At 46.0% G+C, this 19544-nt stretch overlaps 1 protein-coding gene and 1 long non-coding RNA gene across 2 annotated transcripts; one reads left to right on the top strand and one right to left on the bottom strand.

Moving 5' to 3' along the window:
• Positions 1-563: 563 nt before the first annotated feature.
• LOC119118201 lies at positions 564-10992 on the bottom strand. The gene is made up of 3 exons (XR_005096667.1): positions 10141-10992; positions 3389-3394; positions 564-575 (listed from the first exon to the last, which is right to left on the bottom strand). It is a non-coding gene; the product is annotated as an uncharacterized LOC119118201 (long non-coding RNA).
• A 4866-nt stretch (positions 10993-15858) lies between these two features.
• On the top strand, positions 15859-17267 carry LOC119118200. The gene has a single exon (XM_037245043.1). The coding sequence runs from the start codon at positions 15906-15908 to the stop codon at positions 16605-16607; it is 702 nt and encodes a 233-aa protein (XP_037100938.1). The 5' UTR covers positions 15859-15905; the 3' UTR covers positions 16608-17267.
• The last annotated feature ends 2277 nt before the right edge of the window (positions 17268-19544 follow it).

Genomic DNA, 19544 nt, shown 5'->3' with positions numbered 1-19544 from the left:
ACCACTTAGCCACTGAGCTGAAGAGAACGCTGCTTGTTCTACTCCTGCAGTTCGGCAAAACTACTACCTACATTTTGTTATACAAGGCATCGTTGGTATGTATCTTTGTTTAAGTTATTATGAATCGAAATAGATCTTTTGAGTTCTGTAATTATAATTTTCTGTGATGTTAGACGATAGGATAGAAGCATGATTGAGATTTCATATTGATTTAATTCATTTAGTTCGTATGACTGATTATACAATGTGGTTTGTATTCTCCCAGTTTCACCCTTTCCCTTGTTATTAAAAGATTCAACTCGATGAGAATCCCTTTAACCCACTGGAACGGACCAGAGAATATGTCGCTCAGCAGTCCAAGGAGCATTCAACCGCCGCGCTGGAAGAATACGCTCTTACCGAAACTGACCCGTTAAACGTATTATCCAACCCGCCTCCGCACCTACTCACTCAGGATGACACTAACCAGCTATACACAGAGCCCCTACCGCCGCCACATGTACTCTCCCAGGATGAGCCTGTTCAGCTTCGTACTCGGCTAACCTTGGCATCACAACCATTTTCTCAAGACGAGCCTGGACAGCGATTCACAGAGCCAACAATGGCACCACATCTACACTCTCACGACGAGGCAAGATGGCTACACGTAGAGTCTGCATCAGCACCTTATCTTTCCCCGCAAGGTGTCGATTCATATCTACGTGCAAATAATAATAATAATTCATTAAATTTGTATCGCGCTTTTCAAAAACCCAAAGACGCTTACAGGGAACAAGGCAAAGACATACAGGAGAGGAGGGGGACAGGGAAGAGACAATGGGATAAAATTAAGAAGAGGAAACCATTTATGGGTAGGGGAGGTCATAGGCTTGAGAGAAGAGGTAAGTTTTTAGACGGGACTTAAATATGGGGAGTGTGAGTGAGTCACAGACAGACTGAGGAAGAGAGTTCCAGAGTCGGGGTGATGTGCAGGAGAAGGCTCTGTCACCGAAGGATTTGAGTTTAGATTTTGGGACTAGGGGTGTAAATCGCGGGTTTTGTCACGATACGATATCATATCGATACAAAGAACTACGATACGATATTTGCCGATATCTTAAAGCCTGCTGTGATTCATTCACGATACATCACGATATAGTGCTCTACGATCGATATAGAACAATATCCTGATTTATAACAATTCATACGCAAAATCAACAAGGTACTGCAAACTCTTTATTTAGGAAATTACAAAGTGCTTCCAAACGAATGACTTGAAGCCCAAAGGGGAGCGAATTTCCTCGTCTTCTTGGACACTAGCCATAGCACCAGCCCAGGAGCCGTGTAGTTGTCGGCTCCCCTTTCACGTGCCTGCTCTGCTCACAACACAACACGCCGCGCACTGCTCCCGGAAAGAGGAAGCAAGCAACAATGAACTGGATTTCAAAATAAAGTCGCGTCTAATGTCCGAGGTCAAAAACGGGCGATATAGATCGATGTTTACGTTTAGCATCGATGCCAACAAATCGTAGAGCATTATATCGATTAATCGATGTGTATCGATGAATCGTTACACCCCTATTTGGGACTGTCAGACGTGAAGTATTGGAGGATCGGAGGGGACGGTTGGGGCAGTAGGGGACAAGGAGGTCGGATAGGTAAGTGTGAGCCAGGTGGTGAAGGGCTTTGAAGGTGAGGAGGAGTATCTTGAAGATGATACGCTCCTTAATGGGGAGCCAGTGAAGTGGAGAACAGGAGTGATGTGTTCACGGGACCGGGTGTGGGTAAGGAGGCGGGCAGCAGAGTTTTGGACTAGTTGAAGTCTATGGAGTGAGTGAGCAGTGATTCCAGTGAGAAGGGAGTTGCAGTAGTCAAGCCGGGATGAGATGAAGGCGTGGATGAGGGATTCAGCGGCAGGGAGAGAGAGGCAGTGCCGGATTTTGGCGATGCGTCGGAGGTGGAAGTAGTAGATCTTAACAACTGAGCTAACATGAGGGTGGAATGACAGTGTAGGGTCAAAAATAACGCCAAGGTTGCGTGCCAGAGGGGAGGGAGTGATGTTTGAGGAGTCAATGGTGAGTGTGATGGATCCAGTTTTATTATGGAAGGATTTAGTGCCTATGAGGAGGAGCTCTGTTTTGTCACTGTTGAGTTTGAGAAAGTTGTGGGTCAGCCATGTTTTTATTGTAGAGATGCAGGTTTCAAAGTGGGTGAGGGGAGGGTGCCAGGTAACTCTATGACAGCTCCACGGCCCATATCAGAGAATGGTCCGGCCGATGCCAACCTCACCTATACACCAGCGAACAGACTACCAGCTCATTGGCCACAACAATATGCCCCTATCACAGCTCTCATTCCAAGAGATACACAAGGCCATCAGGGCACATATACAGCTACACCCAGATACCGGGGTCAATCACGTCCTACCTTGCCCGACTACACACCCCAAAGCAACCAGCACGACCAGTCAGGTATCAACGACGTTGTCAGATATTTCGCCTGTCGCGAGCTGGTCATTACAAGTATGACTCAATTCAACGACAAGCCTGCAATCTACAGAGCTTGGCGACTGTCCTTTCAAAACGCAGTGAGAGGACTCAATCTCACTCCCGGCGAGGAGATGGATCTACTGGTCAAGTGGCTCGGGAAAGAGTCGGGAGAACATGCAAAGCGTATCAGGGATGTCAGTGCCAATCACCCCCAACGAGGACTCCAGATGACATGGGACAGACTGGACGCATGCTACGGAGCCCCTGAAGTAGTCGGAGACTCTCTTCCAACGCATCAACAATTTCCCAAAAATCACCAACAAAGACTGTGCAAAGCTCCATGAGCTCAGTGACCTCTTGATGGAATTAAGAGCAGCCAAGACAGACGGAACCCTTCCAGCCCTTCAGTACCTAGACACAGCCAGAGGAATAAGTCCCTTGGTTCAAAGGCTGCCCTTTAGCCTGCAAGAGAAGTGGCGGACTAACGGATTCAGCTACAAACAACGTTATGGAGTTTCATTTCCCCCCCTTCGGAATTTTCGTGGACTTCATCTTCCATCAGGCTAAAATCATGAATGACCCGAGCTTCAAGGCCATTAGCCAAACGGACATTCCTGAACCAAGCAAGAACACGAAAATGCACAGACAAAGGGAGATCTCAGTCCACAAGACGGACGATGGTGCTGCGGAGCGCAGTGCTGGAGCCGAGAGCCCTGTTCGCCAGTGCCCTATTCACAAAAAGCCCCACCTGTTAAGGAAATGTCGGGCTTTCCGGGAAAAATCCATAGAGGAGAGGAGAGCATTCCTGAAAGAGCACAGAATCTGCTTTAAATGTTGCACATCTACTAAACACATGGCCCAGGACTGCAAGTATACAGCCACATGTATTGAATGCGGGAGTGGGGAACATAACTCTGCACTTCACCCTGGACCAGTATCGCAGACCAAGGAGCCAGCCCCCACAACAGAGCATGGCGGGGACCCTAGCCCCTACAGCTCCTTCGGAGATCACAAGCAATTGCACCGATGTCTGCGGTGGCGATCAGAGCAACAGATCATGCTCTAAAATCTGCCTTGTCAGGATCTACCCTGTCAACCATCGTGAGAAAGCGACAAAGATCTACGTCGATGAACACAGCAACAGATCCTTGGCTCGTTCCGAGTTCTTCGGCACCTTCAATGTTCAAGGACCCCCTTCGCCATACTCTCTCTGCACATGCTCTGGAGTGACAGAAACCATGGGGAGAAGAGCTCCGGGCTACCAAATCGAATCCATGGACGGCGAAGTTAGGCTTCTCCTACCAAGTCTTGTAGAATGCAACGACATCCCAAACAACAGATCCGAGATACCAACTCCGAATGCTGCATCCAACCACCCTCACCTGAAAGCAATCGCTCAACTCATCCCAGAACTTGAACAGAGCGCCCCCATAATGCTTCTCCTTGGGCGAGACATCATCACGGCCCATAAAGTCCGCAAGCAGGTGAACTGTCCAAGAGATGCTCCATTCGCCCAGAAACTCGACCTTGGATGGGTGATCGTCGGAAATGTGTGTTTGGGAGGGGTTCACAAGCCTGACACCATAAATGCCCTGTATACCAGGACTACAGAGCAGAAACGCCTCTCCATCTTCGAACCCTGCCCGAACGTCCTTCAGGTGAAAGAGAGGTACAGTCAATTCCAAGGCATCGATCATCCTAAGCTACAGTCGACAGATGAAACTTACCTGCAACAGAGAAACCGACCAGCTGGGTTCTACAGTGTTTCAACAAACAAAGGATGATAATAAGGTGGCTCCCTCCATTGACGACCTCTCGTTCCTGAACATCATGGAAAGGAAACCAGCGATGAAACAGCATTTCCTCACCTTCATGGAGAAGGTCTTTCGAAACAAACACGCAGAAGTGGCCCCTCCTCTGAAGGAGGACGAAGAGCAGTGGCAGCACGTGTCTACAGAACTGAATCCTGCAGATATCGCCACGAGGTCCGTTACTGCTGCACGTCTCTCAGACTCCAGCTGGCTGTCTGGACCTGCGTTCCTGAAGCAGCCCCTTAAGGTCCAGCCTGAAGAAGACTCCTTCAAGCTGGTGAATCCTTCATCAGATCCATCCCCTAGTGTCGAGCAAACAACTCAGGTCTCAGTGCTTCTCCAAGTTTTCAAGTTGGACATCGTTGACCCACACCATAGCTCGCCTAACCCATGTTGCTCGTTGTTTCCAGAAGAATTCTAGAACCGAAGCCAGTGGCTGCAAAGGTTGGCATCACTGCCACACAACAATCTCAATCGACGAACTCTCTCAGTCTAAAACACAGGTGTCAAACTCAAGGCCCGGGGGCCAGATACGGCCCGCCACATCATTTTATGTGGCCTGCGAAGACAAATTGTGCATCAAATTCGTGTGTCATTACTAGAATTTCAAATTGTCTTCACTTTTAATAATGTCTTTTTTTTTTAAATATTTGACCAGTTTTTAGACTTAGACTTAGACAAACTTTATTGTCATTTTGTCAACACTGGGTGTACACAAAACGAAATTTCGTTGCATACGGCTTTCAACAATGTAGTGGTATTGCGGCTGGTTAAAAAGTGACATTCTATATAAAAATATGAAATAAGATAAGGATAAAGTACAAAGTGCAGCAGTGATAAAGTATGTAAACAGTGCAGGAGACAAAAGCAGTATTTACAAGTGTGCAGAGGAATGCTACGTTTGAATGTTCAACAGTCTGACGACAGCAGGGAAAACCTATTGCAGAACCTGGTGGACCTGCAGCGGATGCTGCGAAACCTCTTCCCAGAGGGCAGCAGGGAGAACAGTCCATGGTGGGGGTGTGATGGGTCACTGATAATATTACGGGCTCGGGACACGCAGCGCTGGGATGACAAGTCCTGAATGGAGGGAAGAGGAGCCCCGATGATCCTCTCTGCTGTCCTCACCACTCTCCTCAGGTTCTTCCAATCGGAGGCGCTGCAACCTCCACACCACACCGAGAGACAGCTTGTCAGAATGCTCTCTATGGTGCTTCGGTAGAACGTCCTCATGATGGGTGGGGGCAGGTGGGCTCTCCTCATCCTCCGCAGGAAGTACAAGCGCTTCTGTGCCCTCTTGACCAGTGTTGTGGTGTTCACAGTCCAGGTGAGGTCGTCTGTGATGTGGACTCCCAGGAATTTAGTGCTGCTGACCACCTCCACAGCTGAGCTGTTGATGATCAGTGGAGCGTGGTGAGGCTGGTTCTTCCTGAAGTCGACGATGATCTCCTTCGTCTTCTCCACATTCAGGATCAGGCTATTTTCTCTGCACCAGCCCACCAACTGCTCCACCTCCTCTCTGTAGTCCAGGTCGTTGTTGTCCCTGATGAGGCCCACCACCGTTGTGTCGTCTGCAAACTTCACGATGTGATTGGTGGTGAACCTGGGGGCGCAGTCGTGTGTCATCAGGGTGAACAGCAGGGGGCTCAGGACGCAGCCCTGAGGGGAGCCTGTGCTGAGGGTGATGACATCTGAGGTGTTCTGTCCGACCCGGACTGACTGAGGTCTGTTGGTGAGGAAGTCTAGCAGCCAGTTTCGAAGGGGGGTGCTGAAGCCCAGGTGTTCCAGTTTTTCCACCAGATGTTGTGGAATGATGGTGTTAAACGCTGAGCTGAAGTCCAGGAACAGCAACCGCACGTGGGTGTTCCTCTCCTCCAGGTGAGCCAGGCTCAGGTGAAGAACGGAGGAGATGGCATCCTCAGTAGAGCGGTTCTGCCGGTAGGCAAACTGGAACGGATCGAATGTTGGGGGGAGTCTGGAGACGATGTGTTCTTTGAGCAGCCTTTCGAAGCACTTCATCATGATGGGAGTCAGTGCCACAGGTCTGTAGTCATTCAATGAGGTGATTTGAGGTTTCTTCGGCACCGGAATGATGGAGGCAGCCTTGAAGCATACTGGCACTTTGGCTTGGTCCAGCGAGATGTTAAAAATGTCTGTGATGACACCAGCCAGCTGGCCTGCACATTCCTTGAACACCCGCCCAGGTATGTTGTCGGGGCCTGGGGCCTTACGTGGGTTGACTCTTCTCAGAGTCTTCCACACGTCGGCTGAGTCAAGGCAGAGGGCCTCCTCTTCCTGGTGGGGAACAGTTTTAACTGCAGGAGTGCTGTTTAGTGCCTCAAAACGCCCAAAGAAGTTATTTAGACCATTTAGGAAGTCAGCATCAACCTCACCCACCGGGGGGGAGGGTAAGTTGTAGTCCGTGATCGCCCGTATGCCTTGCCACATACTCCTGGTGTTATTGGCGTCGTGGAAAAAATCCTGAATTTTTCGACTGTGGCTTCGCTTCGCTAGCCTGATGGCACGGTTCAAGTTGGCTCTCGCTGTCCTCAGTGCCTCCTTGTCGCCAGACTTGAAGGCTGAGTTCCGTGCTCGTAGCGTATGACGTACCTCCTCAGTCATCCAGGGTCGTTGGTTGGCTCGGGTGATGATGTTCTTAGTGGTGCTGACGTCCTCGGTGCATTTGTTGATGTAGGCTGACACAGTCATGGCGTACTCATCAATGTCGATCTGATTGTCATATGTTGCTGCTGATTTGAACATGTCCCAGTCAGAGCACTCAAAGCAGTCCTGGAGTGCCTCCATGGCCCCCTCAGACCACACCCTCACCTGCTTCACTGTGGGTTTTGCTCTGATCAGCAGGGGCCTGTATGCAGGGATTAGCATAACAGATAGGTGGTCTGAAGAGCCGAGGTGGGGGCGGGGGGCTGCTCTGAATGCATCCTTTATATTGGTGTAAACCAAGTCCAGAGTGTTCTCTCCCCGAGTTGGAAAATCCACGTGTTGGTAAAAATGAGGGAGAATAGTCTTCATGTTAGCCTGGTTGAAGTCCCCAGCAATGATGAAAACACCCTCTGTGTGCGTGGATTGCAGCTCACTGATTGTCCGATAGAGAACACTCATGGCCTCTTTAGTATTAGCGCTAGGAGGCACATACACAGCCGTGATGCTAACAACAGTAAACTCTCTGGGCAGGTAGAAGGGTCTGCAGTTAACAGTCAAAAGCTCGATGTCCGAAGAGCAGAAGCTGGCGACAGATCTAGCATTTTTGCACCAGTTGTTGTTGATGTAGACACACAGCCCACCTCCTCGGGATTTACCGCTTAGCTCGCTGTTTCTGTCGGCGCGGAATGTAGCGAGCCCCTCCAGGCTAACGGCGTTGTCCGGTATTGATGAGTTCAGCCATGTCTCCGTCAGGATGAGAGCGCAGCAGTTTCTAACCTCCCTCTTTGAAGAGAGTTCCAGTTGTAGATGGTCCATTTTATTATCCAGTGAGCGGACGTTGGAGAGGACTCGTCTGGTTTAAAAACTAGTTATTTGTCAGTTTGTTTTGTAGCTTTTACTGTATATAATATGAGGTGCTCATCCATTTATTTGGGTTGACAGTCATAATGGCCCTCCGAAAGAAGCTATGACTACAATGCGGCCCGCGAAATAAATGAGTTTGACACCCCTGGTCTAAAAGAACCATCATCCGGGCAGTTCAAGAGGAGATCTACCCTCACGAGTACGCCTGTCTGCGAAAGAAGGAGAAACTTTCTAAAGACAGCCCTCTCAAAACCTTAGATTCCTTCATCGACGCTGATGGTCTGCTGAGGGTCGGAGGTCGTGTCAAAGAAGCGCAGCTCCAGCAAGAGGAGAAAACCCCTCTCATCATACCTGGCAAACATCACATAGCAACGCTCTTGGTTCGACACCACCATGAGAAGACCAAACATCAGGGACGACTGTTCACTGAGGGCGCTGTGTGGGCTGGCGGTTTCTGAATAATTGGTGGCAAAAGGCGAGTGAGCAGTGTTGCGTTTTGTTCAAGATGTCCGTCGTTGAGCAAAGAAAATGATGTGGAGTAATACCGTTTTTTTCCGTGTATAATGCGCAAAATTTAACTAATTTATTGTCCTAAAATCTGGGGTGCGCATTATACATGGGTACAAATTTTTTTTAATTTTCTTTTTTTTTTAATTTCTTTTTTTTTTTTTTTTTTTTTAAGAAGATCATGGTACAACAAAACCAACAACAGGACTGACCGACAATAGTGTGTTTGTACTGTGCTCTGGTCATTTCGTCAAAGAAGGGATAATAGTCCTCTTCTCTTCTTGACTGACAATGAATGTGATAGTTTAATACAATCAGCAAATAACAAAATGCGTATTACAGGTAATATTTTATTTCACAATACTTTGCCATGTTCCTTTCGTCTCTGCTGTTCACTTCAAACACGCTCCATACGAACGCAATGCTCTCGTATCAGACGCTTGCTCGATCACCTGCTCGTTTGCTGTCACAATGTACCCTACACAAATCCGAAACATTTGTTGCGGCTCCGAGTCACGACGAGGGGCAAGTTTTGGTTTCCAAGGGTGTTTTTATTTCTCTTCAACGTCTCTCCCATACAGAGCCGCCTTTTTCACATGTACGCACGTCACTTTCCTCTCTTTTCATCTGATCGCGGTGGTGCCTTTATGGGCAGTCGGAGAAATCAACGCCAACAAAAAAAAATACATCCAGCCTAGTTAAGACCATACCAAAGACTATAAAAATGGGACCCATTGCCTCCCTGCGTGTGTGACGATCATTGGGACTTTAAAAAAATAAATAAAAATAAATTGGGTGCGTATTATACATGGGTACAGGCTTTTTTCCAGCATCAACATGCCATTTTTAGGGTGCGTATTATACATGGGGGCGCATTATACACGAAAAAAAACGGTAGTTGGTTCTTTATTTGCAAGATCTTGGGTTGCTTCACGGCAGTCAGTACAAGTGCACTTCAGCAGATGAGAACAACAACGTCAGACTCCAGATCAGAAGGTTTTATACTGTCCGCAAGCAGGAATACGGAAGGGGAGGGGAAAAGAAGGAAAAACATATCCTCATAAGAATGTCTTGTTATCTACTGAATGTTTTGTATCAATGTGTCATGACGTTAATGAGCTCTGCCTTATGTGTAATGGAAAAGTTACCAAGCTGCGTGTGCCGTGTCTGTGCTCTTATGGAGCAACTATGTTTGTATAAATTAATATAAAATGAATATAAAACATTTAGACATTGCTGTTGCTCCCTTTTCAGTCCCCCTTTTGACCTCGACAGAGGTCAACCAAAAGACAAGGACAAACTAACAAAGTGCGTCATGAACACGGGAATATTGGATCATCTGATAGGTCAATCTTATGTCGGGGTTGGGGGAATAGTGGCGGCTGTAAGCATGAGAGTATCAATGTCCGTGCAGGTGTCATTAGAATGTGCGGCAGAAATTTGTATCAATTCGAGGGAAGGCTGCAATTCGAGCCATATCAGTGGAGACATGATAAAGAGAGCAAGAGCACAAATACCTAACATTAAGAGAGTAAATGAGGGAGGACAGGGTGGGGGTTGCAAAAGGTGATACATGATCAAAAACTTCAATGTCAGCAAGAAACCGCCGTGAGGAGGAGGTCTAACCTCAATTCTCCTGTTCAACTTGAGTGTGTGAGTGAAAAACCTGCGGTATGCTATAATGCAGAGAAAGGCTCACACGGTCCCTTTGCCTTAGGCGACCAAAATGTTATCAATAACATTAGTCCGAGATAACACTTGCTCGTAGTAGTTCAGCCGTTGGGGGCTTGGCACGCCCACTGGTGGAGAGAAAGCACAGTTCTTACCCCCTTTGCAGCTCTGCTCCGTCCGGAAGGAACCTGAAAACGTCTGCTGTGCAGTCTTGGTCTTTAGTGGCTCAGGGTAGACTACCTGGCCACCAAGTGGAAGAGGATTATTCTGCCTCTTTTTCAATCGGGAGTGGGGACGCTGTCAATGGCGGATCCGGATCTATGCAAGAATCCTTCACAGGAGCACACTGGGATAGATGATACCACGTGTCTCCTTTGCCGGCCAGCCGGACGGCATGCGATGTGCGCTCCACCACTGCAAAGGGTCCAGTCCACCGAGGCGCTGTCCACTTTCTCTTCAGGACTTTCAGCCAGATAGTTGGGGTGATTTGAATCTCGGCGGCCCCATTTGGGTCCGCTGCAGTGTGCTCAGCAAACCTGGAATCATAAAACTGGACAATTGGTCTAAGATGTGTGTGTGTGCGCTAACCACCATCTGGATCAGCAACTGGAAGGGCCGAAATTGGTCCAGGAAAACAGCGACGTTTCTGCAATTCAAAAGGGGTGTGCCCAGTTCGGGCATTAACAGACATATGCACACACATCAATGCGAGAGGGAGTGCTTGAACCCAATTCAAATTCAGTGTATCTTTCAGTTATCTATATCTCATGTTCAATTCAATTCATGTTCAAATCATTCATCATTTTCCCAAAATGGTTCAACTGCTAAATTTCTTTTAATATTCATAATATTTAATAATAGGCCTTCACTTATGTTATTTTACACCATTCACTTCTTCTTCTTCTTCTATTTTATTCTCCTCACTTTTCTGTCCTTCTACTACTTCCACATAATTCAACCGATTCACTCCATTCCACTTTTGACGTATTCCAAATATTCACGAGATGAGGGCTTCCATTTTTCTCGTTCTGAAAATTTTCCGTTTTCGCAAAATTCTCAAATTTACGACAAATCTTTCCCCATTCATTCTGAATGGCACATTCGACATTTCACATTTACGTCGTTCCAGTTTGAAATTCATATAATTCAGCACATTCAAATCACATTCGGAAAGATTCTTGACATTCCCAAAATTGCTAAATTAAAAAATTTCACGTTGTCACTTTTAAAATTTCCGCAAAATTTCACAAAATTTCGTTTTTCACCTCTAATTTCTACATTTTTCAAGTAATTCAACTCATTCCAACATCATTCTGCAGCATTCCCCCAGAAGTTATTCAGTTTCTTCACCTTCACACGCAATTTCTCCAGAAATTGCATTTTCTAGTTATTATTCTTTTATCAAACATATTCCCTATTCCTTGTAATTGGTCTATTTATCTCCTACATTAAATGACCTTCTAAATATTTGTTGCTTACCTTGTAGCTGTATGATTCATCACCGTTTGCAGTTCATCTTAAAAAAAAAATATATATTAAACCTTATCATCTCTAAATTGTTACCACGCAATGTATCCATTCCAGGTTGTTGCCTCTCGTTCACTCCCTTCCTTTCGAGATCCTTCTTCTGCTCCTTCCATCACTGTATGTTGAATTCTTACATGCCCTGTTGAGGCTTCAAAAACAAGTACATTTGAAAAAACATTGAATCTCATAATTTACAAATTGATTCTACTTACTCATTTACACTCACTCTCCCCCCTTTGACACATTCATACAATGTGTTAAATTGTGTCATCAGGGATCAAAAGGGACCAACAAAACGTGCCGGCACAGTATCATACTGATCGTAGCTGGACTAGCTGATCCAGTCGTGTCCGGTCATAGGACTGAAACGGGCCTTCCACATTGAACCATTTTATCGCCTGATCATTCATCAAATCCTAGGTATTCCAAGCTATACTATACTTTCAGGTGAGAGGAATTTTATCCTCTATCGTGATCACAACACCCCAACTCCAAACTATCTTGGCCAATCATATTGCGCACGCACACACCCACACACTCAGACACATGGGCGCTCATTCATTCACCCTACAGCCAACTCTCATCCCACAACAAGCAAATTTAGTATGCAAGTGAGCAAGCAAACATTGAATCCTAAAAAGAATTCTACCTGTTTGGACAGTCTCGCCAATTAAATCTTTCGTAAATACATCAATCCAAGTTTCAATAAAATTATCAATAAATATTTCTACACGAGAGGTTAAGTATGGGTCTGTGTTATGGGGGAGCATGCAGCATCAGATGGCTCCCCAAAAAATTATCCTAATCAATTATTCTCATCAAAAAGCTAAAGAAAATAGTCAGACTAATTCCTCTGGCGCTTTACTTTGTCTGATGTTTTACTTTGTCATGTTGTTAACTGTCGCTTTTTATGCATAATTAATCTAAAGGTCAAAAGTTCTTACAGCCCGTTTAACTCTCCTTTTAATGGACACAACTCTCTGACAACATAATTTCCACTGAGGTGTAATTAACTAATAACTATTGTATTGATCAGGTACATTGAGTAACATAGCCCCCTTGTGACTGAATTCAATTTGGTCCAAATGTCTTATTCCCAATTGAAAAATTTTACTTGGCTAAATTTCAACTCCTTTTAAGCTTGACGAGCCAAAATATCTGATCCCACTGCTTGCTTCCTACCATTTTAGTATACTATCTGTATTATCCAAATCTATTCCACACATTATTCCCATATTATCAAAACTCCTCAGTTACAGTGCCTTGCGAAAGTATTCGGCCCCCTTGAACCTTTCAACATTTCGCGACATTTCAGGCTTCAAACATAAAGATATAAAAGTTTAATTTTTTGTCAAGAATCAACAACAAGTGGGACACAATCGTGAAGTGGAACAAAATGTATTGGATAATTTAAACTTTTTTAACAAATAAAAAACTGAAAAGTGGGGCGTGCAATATTATTCGGCCCCCTTGCGCTAATACTTTGTAGCGCCACCTTTTGCTGCAATTACAGCTGCAAGTCGCTTGGGGTATGTCTCTATCAGTTTTGCACATCGAGAGACTGGAATTCTTGCCCATTCTTCCTTGCAAAACAGCTCGAGCTCAGTGAGGTTGGATGGAGAGCGTTTGTGAACAGCAGTCTTCAGCTCTTTCCACAGATTCTCGATTGGATTCAGGTCTGGGGGAGCGCATGCACACTCATCAGTCTCCCACTCTCAAAGGGCAGGCCAACTTTGCTGTTGCGCCCTTCGTCATGTTCACATTCAACATCTTTCACTGTCTTCTACACAACATTTGTTGTCTCTTATTCTCGTCCTATCAAGCCACCGTTCGAGTCCGTTTCTGCCACACACGCCTTATTTTCTCTACTGCCACACCTTGCTCATCTTAGTTTCTCTAACCAACTTAAACACACCATCGTCCACTTCTCAATTTCCCTATTATCGCTCAACAGCCTCCTGAACATTCTCCATTACTGATTTCTTCCATAGAACACACAACTCACTCACTCACTCACTCACTCACTCACTCACTCACTCACTCACTCACTCACTCACTCACTCACTCACTCACTCACTCACTCACTCACTCACTCACTCACTCACTCACTCACTCACTCACTCACGCACGCACGCACGCACGCACGCACGCACGCACGCACGCACGCACGCACGCACACGTTTGTAACAATGCCACACATCAGTTTTGTGATCATCAGTAGGGAAGTGTCCAGATCTTTGAAAGTTCTTAATCCAATCAGTCATTTATTTTCGTTTTTCATCGCGCTTTTTTGGCGGAATGTTTTCCACTTGAATTGCAACAGTGGCAATCAGTTGATCTCTCAGACTCTTATCTGCCAATGGGAGTGCTTTCAGATCAAACCAATCCTTCACTCGATCAAATTCACCTTCCATTTTCATTAATCCGAATTAATACTATTAATAATATGTAATAATAAAAACAACTATTGTAACAATTAGGAATAAAAAACTGCAACAATATTACAACCAGACATTCAAGGGCCTACGCCCTAAATAATAATAATAGTAACAATAATTCATTAAATTTGTATAGCGCTTTTTAAAAACCCAAAGACGCTTACAGGGAACAAGGCAAAGACATACATGAGGGGAGGGGGAGGGGGACGGGGAAGAGACAATGGGATAACATTAAGAAGAGGAAACCAGTTATGGGTAGGGGAGGTCATAGGCTTGAGAGAAGAGGTAGGTTTTTAGACGGGACTTAAATATGGGGAGTGTGGGTGAGTCACAGACAGACTGAGGGAGAGAGTTCCAGAATCGGGGTGATGTGCAGAAGAAGGCTCTGTCACCGAAGGATTTGAGTTTAGATTTTGGGACTGTCAGATGTGAAGTATTGGAGGATCGGAGGGGACGGTTGGGGCAGTAGGGGACAAGGAGGTCGGATAGGTGAGTGGGAACCAGGTGGTGAAGGGCTTTGAAGGTGAGGAGGAGTATCTTGAAGATGATACGCTCCTTAATGGGGAGCCAGTGAAGAGAGTGGAGAACAGGAGTGATGTGTTCACGGGACCGGGTGTGGGTAATGAGGCGGGCAGCAGAGCTTTGGACTAGTTGAAGTCTATGGAGTGAGTGATATGTCTGCTCTGCTTTAAAGCAACAGAGCCAACACCCTATCGCCCTCCACAATACAGACAAGACAATACACGAGCACAACAGCACAAAAACACTCACAAATGACACAACATAAAAGAAAACCCCGGATTCCCCCTCGGAAGTTTTAACACAAAAGACAGAAAACTCCGGATTCCTCCTTGGAAGTTTTAACACATTAGAAAGAAAACTCCGGATTCCCCCTCTGAAGTTTTAACACAAAAGACAGAAAACTCCGGATTTCCCCTCAGAAGTTTTAACACATTAGAAAGAAAACTCCAGATTCCCCCTCGGAGGTTTTAACACAAAAGACAGAAAACTCCGGATTCCCCCTCGGAAGTTTTAACACAAAAGACAGAAAACTCCGGATTCCCCCTCGGAGGTTTTAACACATTAAAAAGAAAACTCCGGATTCCCCCTCGGAAGTTTTAACACATTAAAAAGAAAACTCCGGATTCCCCACCGGCAGTTTTAACACATTAAAAAGAAAACTCCGGATTCCCCCTCGGCAGTTTTAACACATTAAAAAGAAAACTCCGGATTCCCCCTCGGCAGTTTTAACACACAAAAAAAAGAAAACCATAAAGAAACAACCACCTCCACATAAATCATTAAAGTATAAAATTTGGGGTCGGAAAAAACATCTCCTCTACGGTGCGGAGGCCACAGTTTATGAAGGAAAAAGCCTTCTTACCTGCTAAAGGTGGGGCCCCGGGCCTCCAGACCGCAGAAGAAGCTCTCCACCACGTAGTCTTAAAACCGCTCAACTGGACAAAGCGTCAGGGGTCACCAATTGTTGCGTTTTGTTCAAGATGTCCGTCGTTGAGCAAAGAAAACAAAGATGTGGAGTAATAGTTGGTTCTTTATTTGCAAGATCTTGGGTTGCTTCACGGCAGTCAGTTCAAGTGCACTTCAGCAGATGAGAACAACAACGTCAGACTCCAGATCAGAAGGTTTTATACTGTCCGCAAGCAGGAATACGGAAGGGGAGGGGAAAAGAAGGAAAAACATATCCTCATAAGAATGTCTTGTTATCTACTGAATGTTTTATATCAATGTGTCATGACGTTAATGAGCTCTGCCTTATGTGTAAGTTACCAAGCTGTGTGTGCCGTGTCTGTGCTCTGATGGAGCAACTATGTTTGTATAAATTAATATAAAATGAATATAAAACATTTAGACATTGCTGTTGCTCCCTTTTCAGCAGCCTGATCCACAGGTGTGTCACATGTCGCAAACTGCGTGGCACCCCCCAAACACAGGAGATGGCCGACCTTCCGGCAGACCGCCTCTCTACCGAACCTCCATTCACGAACGTGGGCATCGATGTGTCCGGACCATGGACCGTATCATTACGCCGTACGAGAGGTGGCCTCGCTCACAGTAAGCGGTGGGCAGTGTTATTTACGTGCACGAGTGTACGAGCTGTCCACATCGAAGTCATTGAGTCCTTAGACACCTCCAGCTTCATCAGTGCCCTCCGGCGTTTCCTTGCCGTCAGGGGCCCTGTGAAGCTCATCCGTTCCGATCGAGGAACCAACTTTGTCGGCGCTTGTAAGGAGTTGAAGATCCCCTCGAACGTCGACAACGCTTCGGTCGAGAAGTTCCTCCTGGACCAAGGATGTGTATGGAAGTTCAAAGTTCCACACGCCTCTCACATGGGCGGTTCGTGGGAGAGGATGATTGGAGTAGCACGAAAGATCCTGGACTCAATGTTCCTCCAGCTTGGGACTTCGAGACTCAGCCACGAAGCACTCTCCACACTGATGGCGGAGGTGGCTGCGATCATCAACGCCAGACCTCTGATTCCAGTGTCTACTGACGATCCTTTCATTCTTACTCCAGCAACCCTCCTCACCCAGAAGGTGAGTGTACCTTCAGCCCCAGTCGGTGACTGGATCAAAGACCTCCACAAGTCCCAGTGGCGCCAAGTCCAACATCTGGCCCAAACGTTCTGGGATAGATAGAAGAAGCAATACCTCGCATCACTTTAGCCGCGACAGAAGTGGCAGGCTCCCACCCCAGACATCCAGCCTGGGAGCATTATCCTTCTCAAAGACAATCAGCTTGTGAGAAACGAGTGGCCTCTGGGACTGATTACTCAGGTCTTCCCCAGCAACGATGGCATGGTACGTAAAGTCGAGGTCAAGGTCTCCAAGACGGGCGGGACAAAACTGTACCAGCGTCCCATCTCCGAGACGGTCCTCCTTCTTGCCCCTGATAAGAAACAGTAAGAACTGTATCATGGACCTTTAAGGTTGTGGCAAAATGCCAGACAGGGAGTGTCATGTCTTTCATGTCTTTGTAGTCTGTGATCAGTGTTAAGATAGAGTAGGTCACATGACTAGAATCAGGAAGTAAGCGCAGGTTTCAGCACAGTGTTTAAAGAGAACGCTGCTTGTTCTATTCTCTCCTGCAGTTCGGCAAAACCACTACCTACATTTTGTGTTATACAAGGCATCGTTGGTATGTATCTTTGTTTAAGTTATTATGGATCGAAATAGATCTTTTGAGTTCTGAAATTATAGTTTTCTGTGATGTTAGACGATAGGATAGAAGCATGATTGAGATTTCATATTGATTTAATTCATTTAGTTCGTATGACTGATTATACAATGTGGTTTGTATTCTCCCAGTTTCACCCTTTCCCTTGTTATTAAACTTGGAGTCAACCTTCAACCTGGCCTTCAGAGTCTTGATGAGTGAAAGTGGTTGAGCTTACTGTCTTCGGATATTCAACATATTTGGAGGGCAGGATAGACTGTATAAATTTGAGGTTAGGCTGTAACAGATGGCCAGAGAGCAGCTGCGCCGGGACACGACCCCAGGACATACAGCGTGACATACTGTACATCGCGCGCGCACGCAAACACGCAGACCTGCCGAACCCCTGGCCGTGCGGCTCTATCCCGAGAGGAAATTGAATCGGAGAGTTGACCCCGCCTGACACAAGGCAAGCACCATTGATTTTTATTAAAACACAAACCATCAATACTGAGATTGCTTTTGCGCTACGCAGTGTCCGCGTGGCGTCTGTTTGGCCGGCAAAAGGCACAAAGTCACCGTGGCCCCCCTCGCTCTTAAAATACTTCAGACGTGACAGGAGAGAAGCTATTTCCAAAAGAACATCAGCTGAGGGGATTTGGTGATACGAAAACATTGAAAATAAAATTTAGTTTTGGGCTCCATCACATCATTTATATTCTGATAAAGCAGAAACTGACATTAATTGTAGAGCCGCATTCGGTGTACTTGAGGTAAATGCTTTTTCAAATCGTTAGCCAGCATTACTTGCATTAGGATTCCAATCACACGCTTTCGTGACATCATTGCCGCGTTAAACTGTTTTGACCGGTAGCAGGAGGAATAACACACTTTGGGTTTAATAAGGTGAAAACATGTACAAAATAGCACACGTTAAATATGTCAGGTCACTCTCACATGCGCATAAATTCCGCTGTAATGACACTATGGCGATGCAATTCATTTTGTGGCTACATCTCGAAAGTATAAAGTTTCTGGACAATATTACCAATAAAAATAAAGTATTTGGAATATGATTAGAAAAATTTAATTATAGCGCATTGTATTATTTCTTTACGGTCTAAACATAACACTGGATGTGGCGTTATCAATGCTAATTGTTAGCATGTATGTGTTAGCATTTTTTGCATTAAGATGTGAAAAAACGATGTGTGTAAAGTGTGGAAAAAAACGATACTTTTACGTTTCACCCCTTGAATGCGGGTCAAAACCGAATTGTACCCCACTTGGAGTTCACCTTGGATCCAGTGTGTGTAGACTGAATCAATACATTTGGCTTTGACTTCACAACAAGGCCATCCAACTTAACACAGCTAGCGTGCCACCATTTCTCCCCTTCTTCCACGCTCATATTTCCTGCGATAACAAGCGTGAAAATGGGCGTCATAAATCCAAAGATTTTTTTTTTCTAATTCATTATAACAGAATCAGGACCACATCAACGTGTGGTATGTAAATAAAACAACACGCCATCAGCAAGGCTTGGCCAATTGCCACTACTACATCGTAATGACTCCATGGGGGACTTTTTAGGGGACTGCGTTAACGCTCGGATTAGGTGTGTTGCTGAGATGTGTGTGTGCGCGCGTGTGTGTGTCTCCCCCTTCCCCCACGCTGACACGCCTTCACTTCATAATGTGATATTTCATCTGATGCAGAGCCAATGCACCATTATGACATCACGCAACTCAAGTGTTTATCAAAGGTGAGGGTGCTCGGAAAGAGGCTAAAATGGAGCCTCGCGCGCAGCGGCGCGCCACATCTACACTTTTATACACAAACACGATGCCCGTATTTGGTCGTTCACACGCGGCGAACGTCTCGACCCGTGATGGATTGGCTGCACTCCCGCCTTGACAGACGAGCGATGGATGTGCTGGAGCTGAGGAGATGAAGGAGGGTGCGAGGGGGGGGGATGGCTGCGGTACTCTTGATGCCAGGGAGGATTTTAAATGGGGGCCAAGCAGATCATTTTCTCGTCAGCAACAGTTTTCCAAACGGGCCTTCAAAAGATGTGTGCGTCTTATGACATACCCAAAATACCAAAATGTATGCTCAAAAATGGACAAAATTGGGAAATAACTCACTATGACAGCTACAAAACAAGACAGCCCCAAAGACACTGCGTACGAGCGACCCTCGCGCTACCTGTCGTTCCAGCCGCTAAACGGTCGTGTTAGCGCCGCGTCAAACATGATTTGTGTTTTCCAACCGCGAGCGTGTCGTGCGTGCAAACCGCCAATTACGTTGGCCCCCTAATTACGCACTTGAAGACGTAATTAGGCCCGCAAAGAGATATTGCTCGCCGCAGCCAGGCGGGAGAAGGTTCACACATACGCATGCATCTTAATTAGCCTTTA

The sequence above is a fragment of the Syngnathus acus genome, chromosome 24 (genome assembly GCF_901709675.1).
Source record: "Syngnathus acus chromosome 24, fSynAcu1.2, whole genome shotgun sequence".
NCBI classification, from domain to species: domain Eukaryota; kingdom Metazoa; phylum Chordata; class Actinopteri; order Syngnathiformes; family Syngnathidae; genus Syngnathus; species Syngnathus acus.
This window is presented reverse-complemented; position numbering and strand designations above follow the sequence as displayed.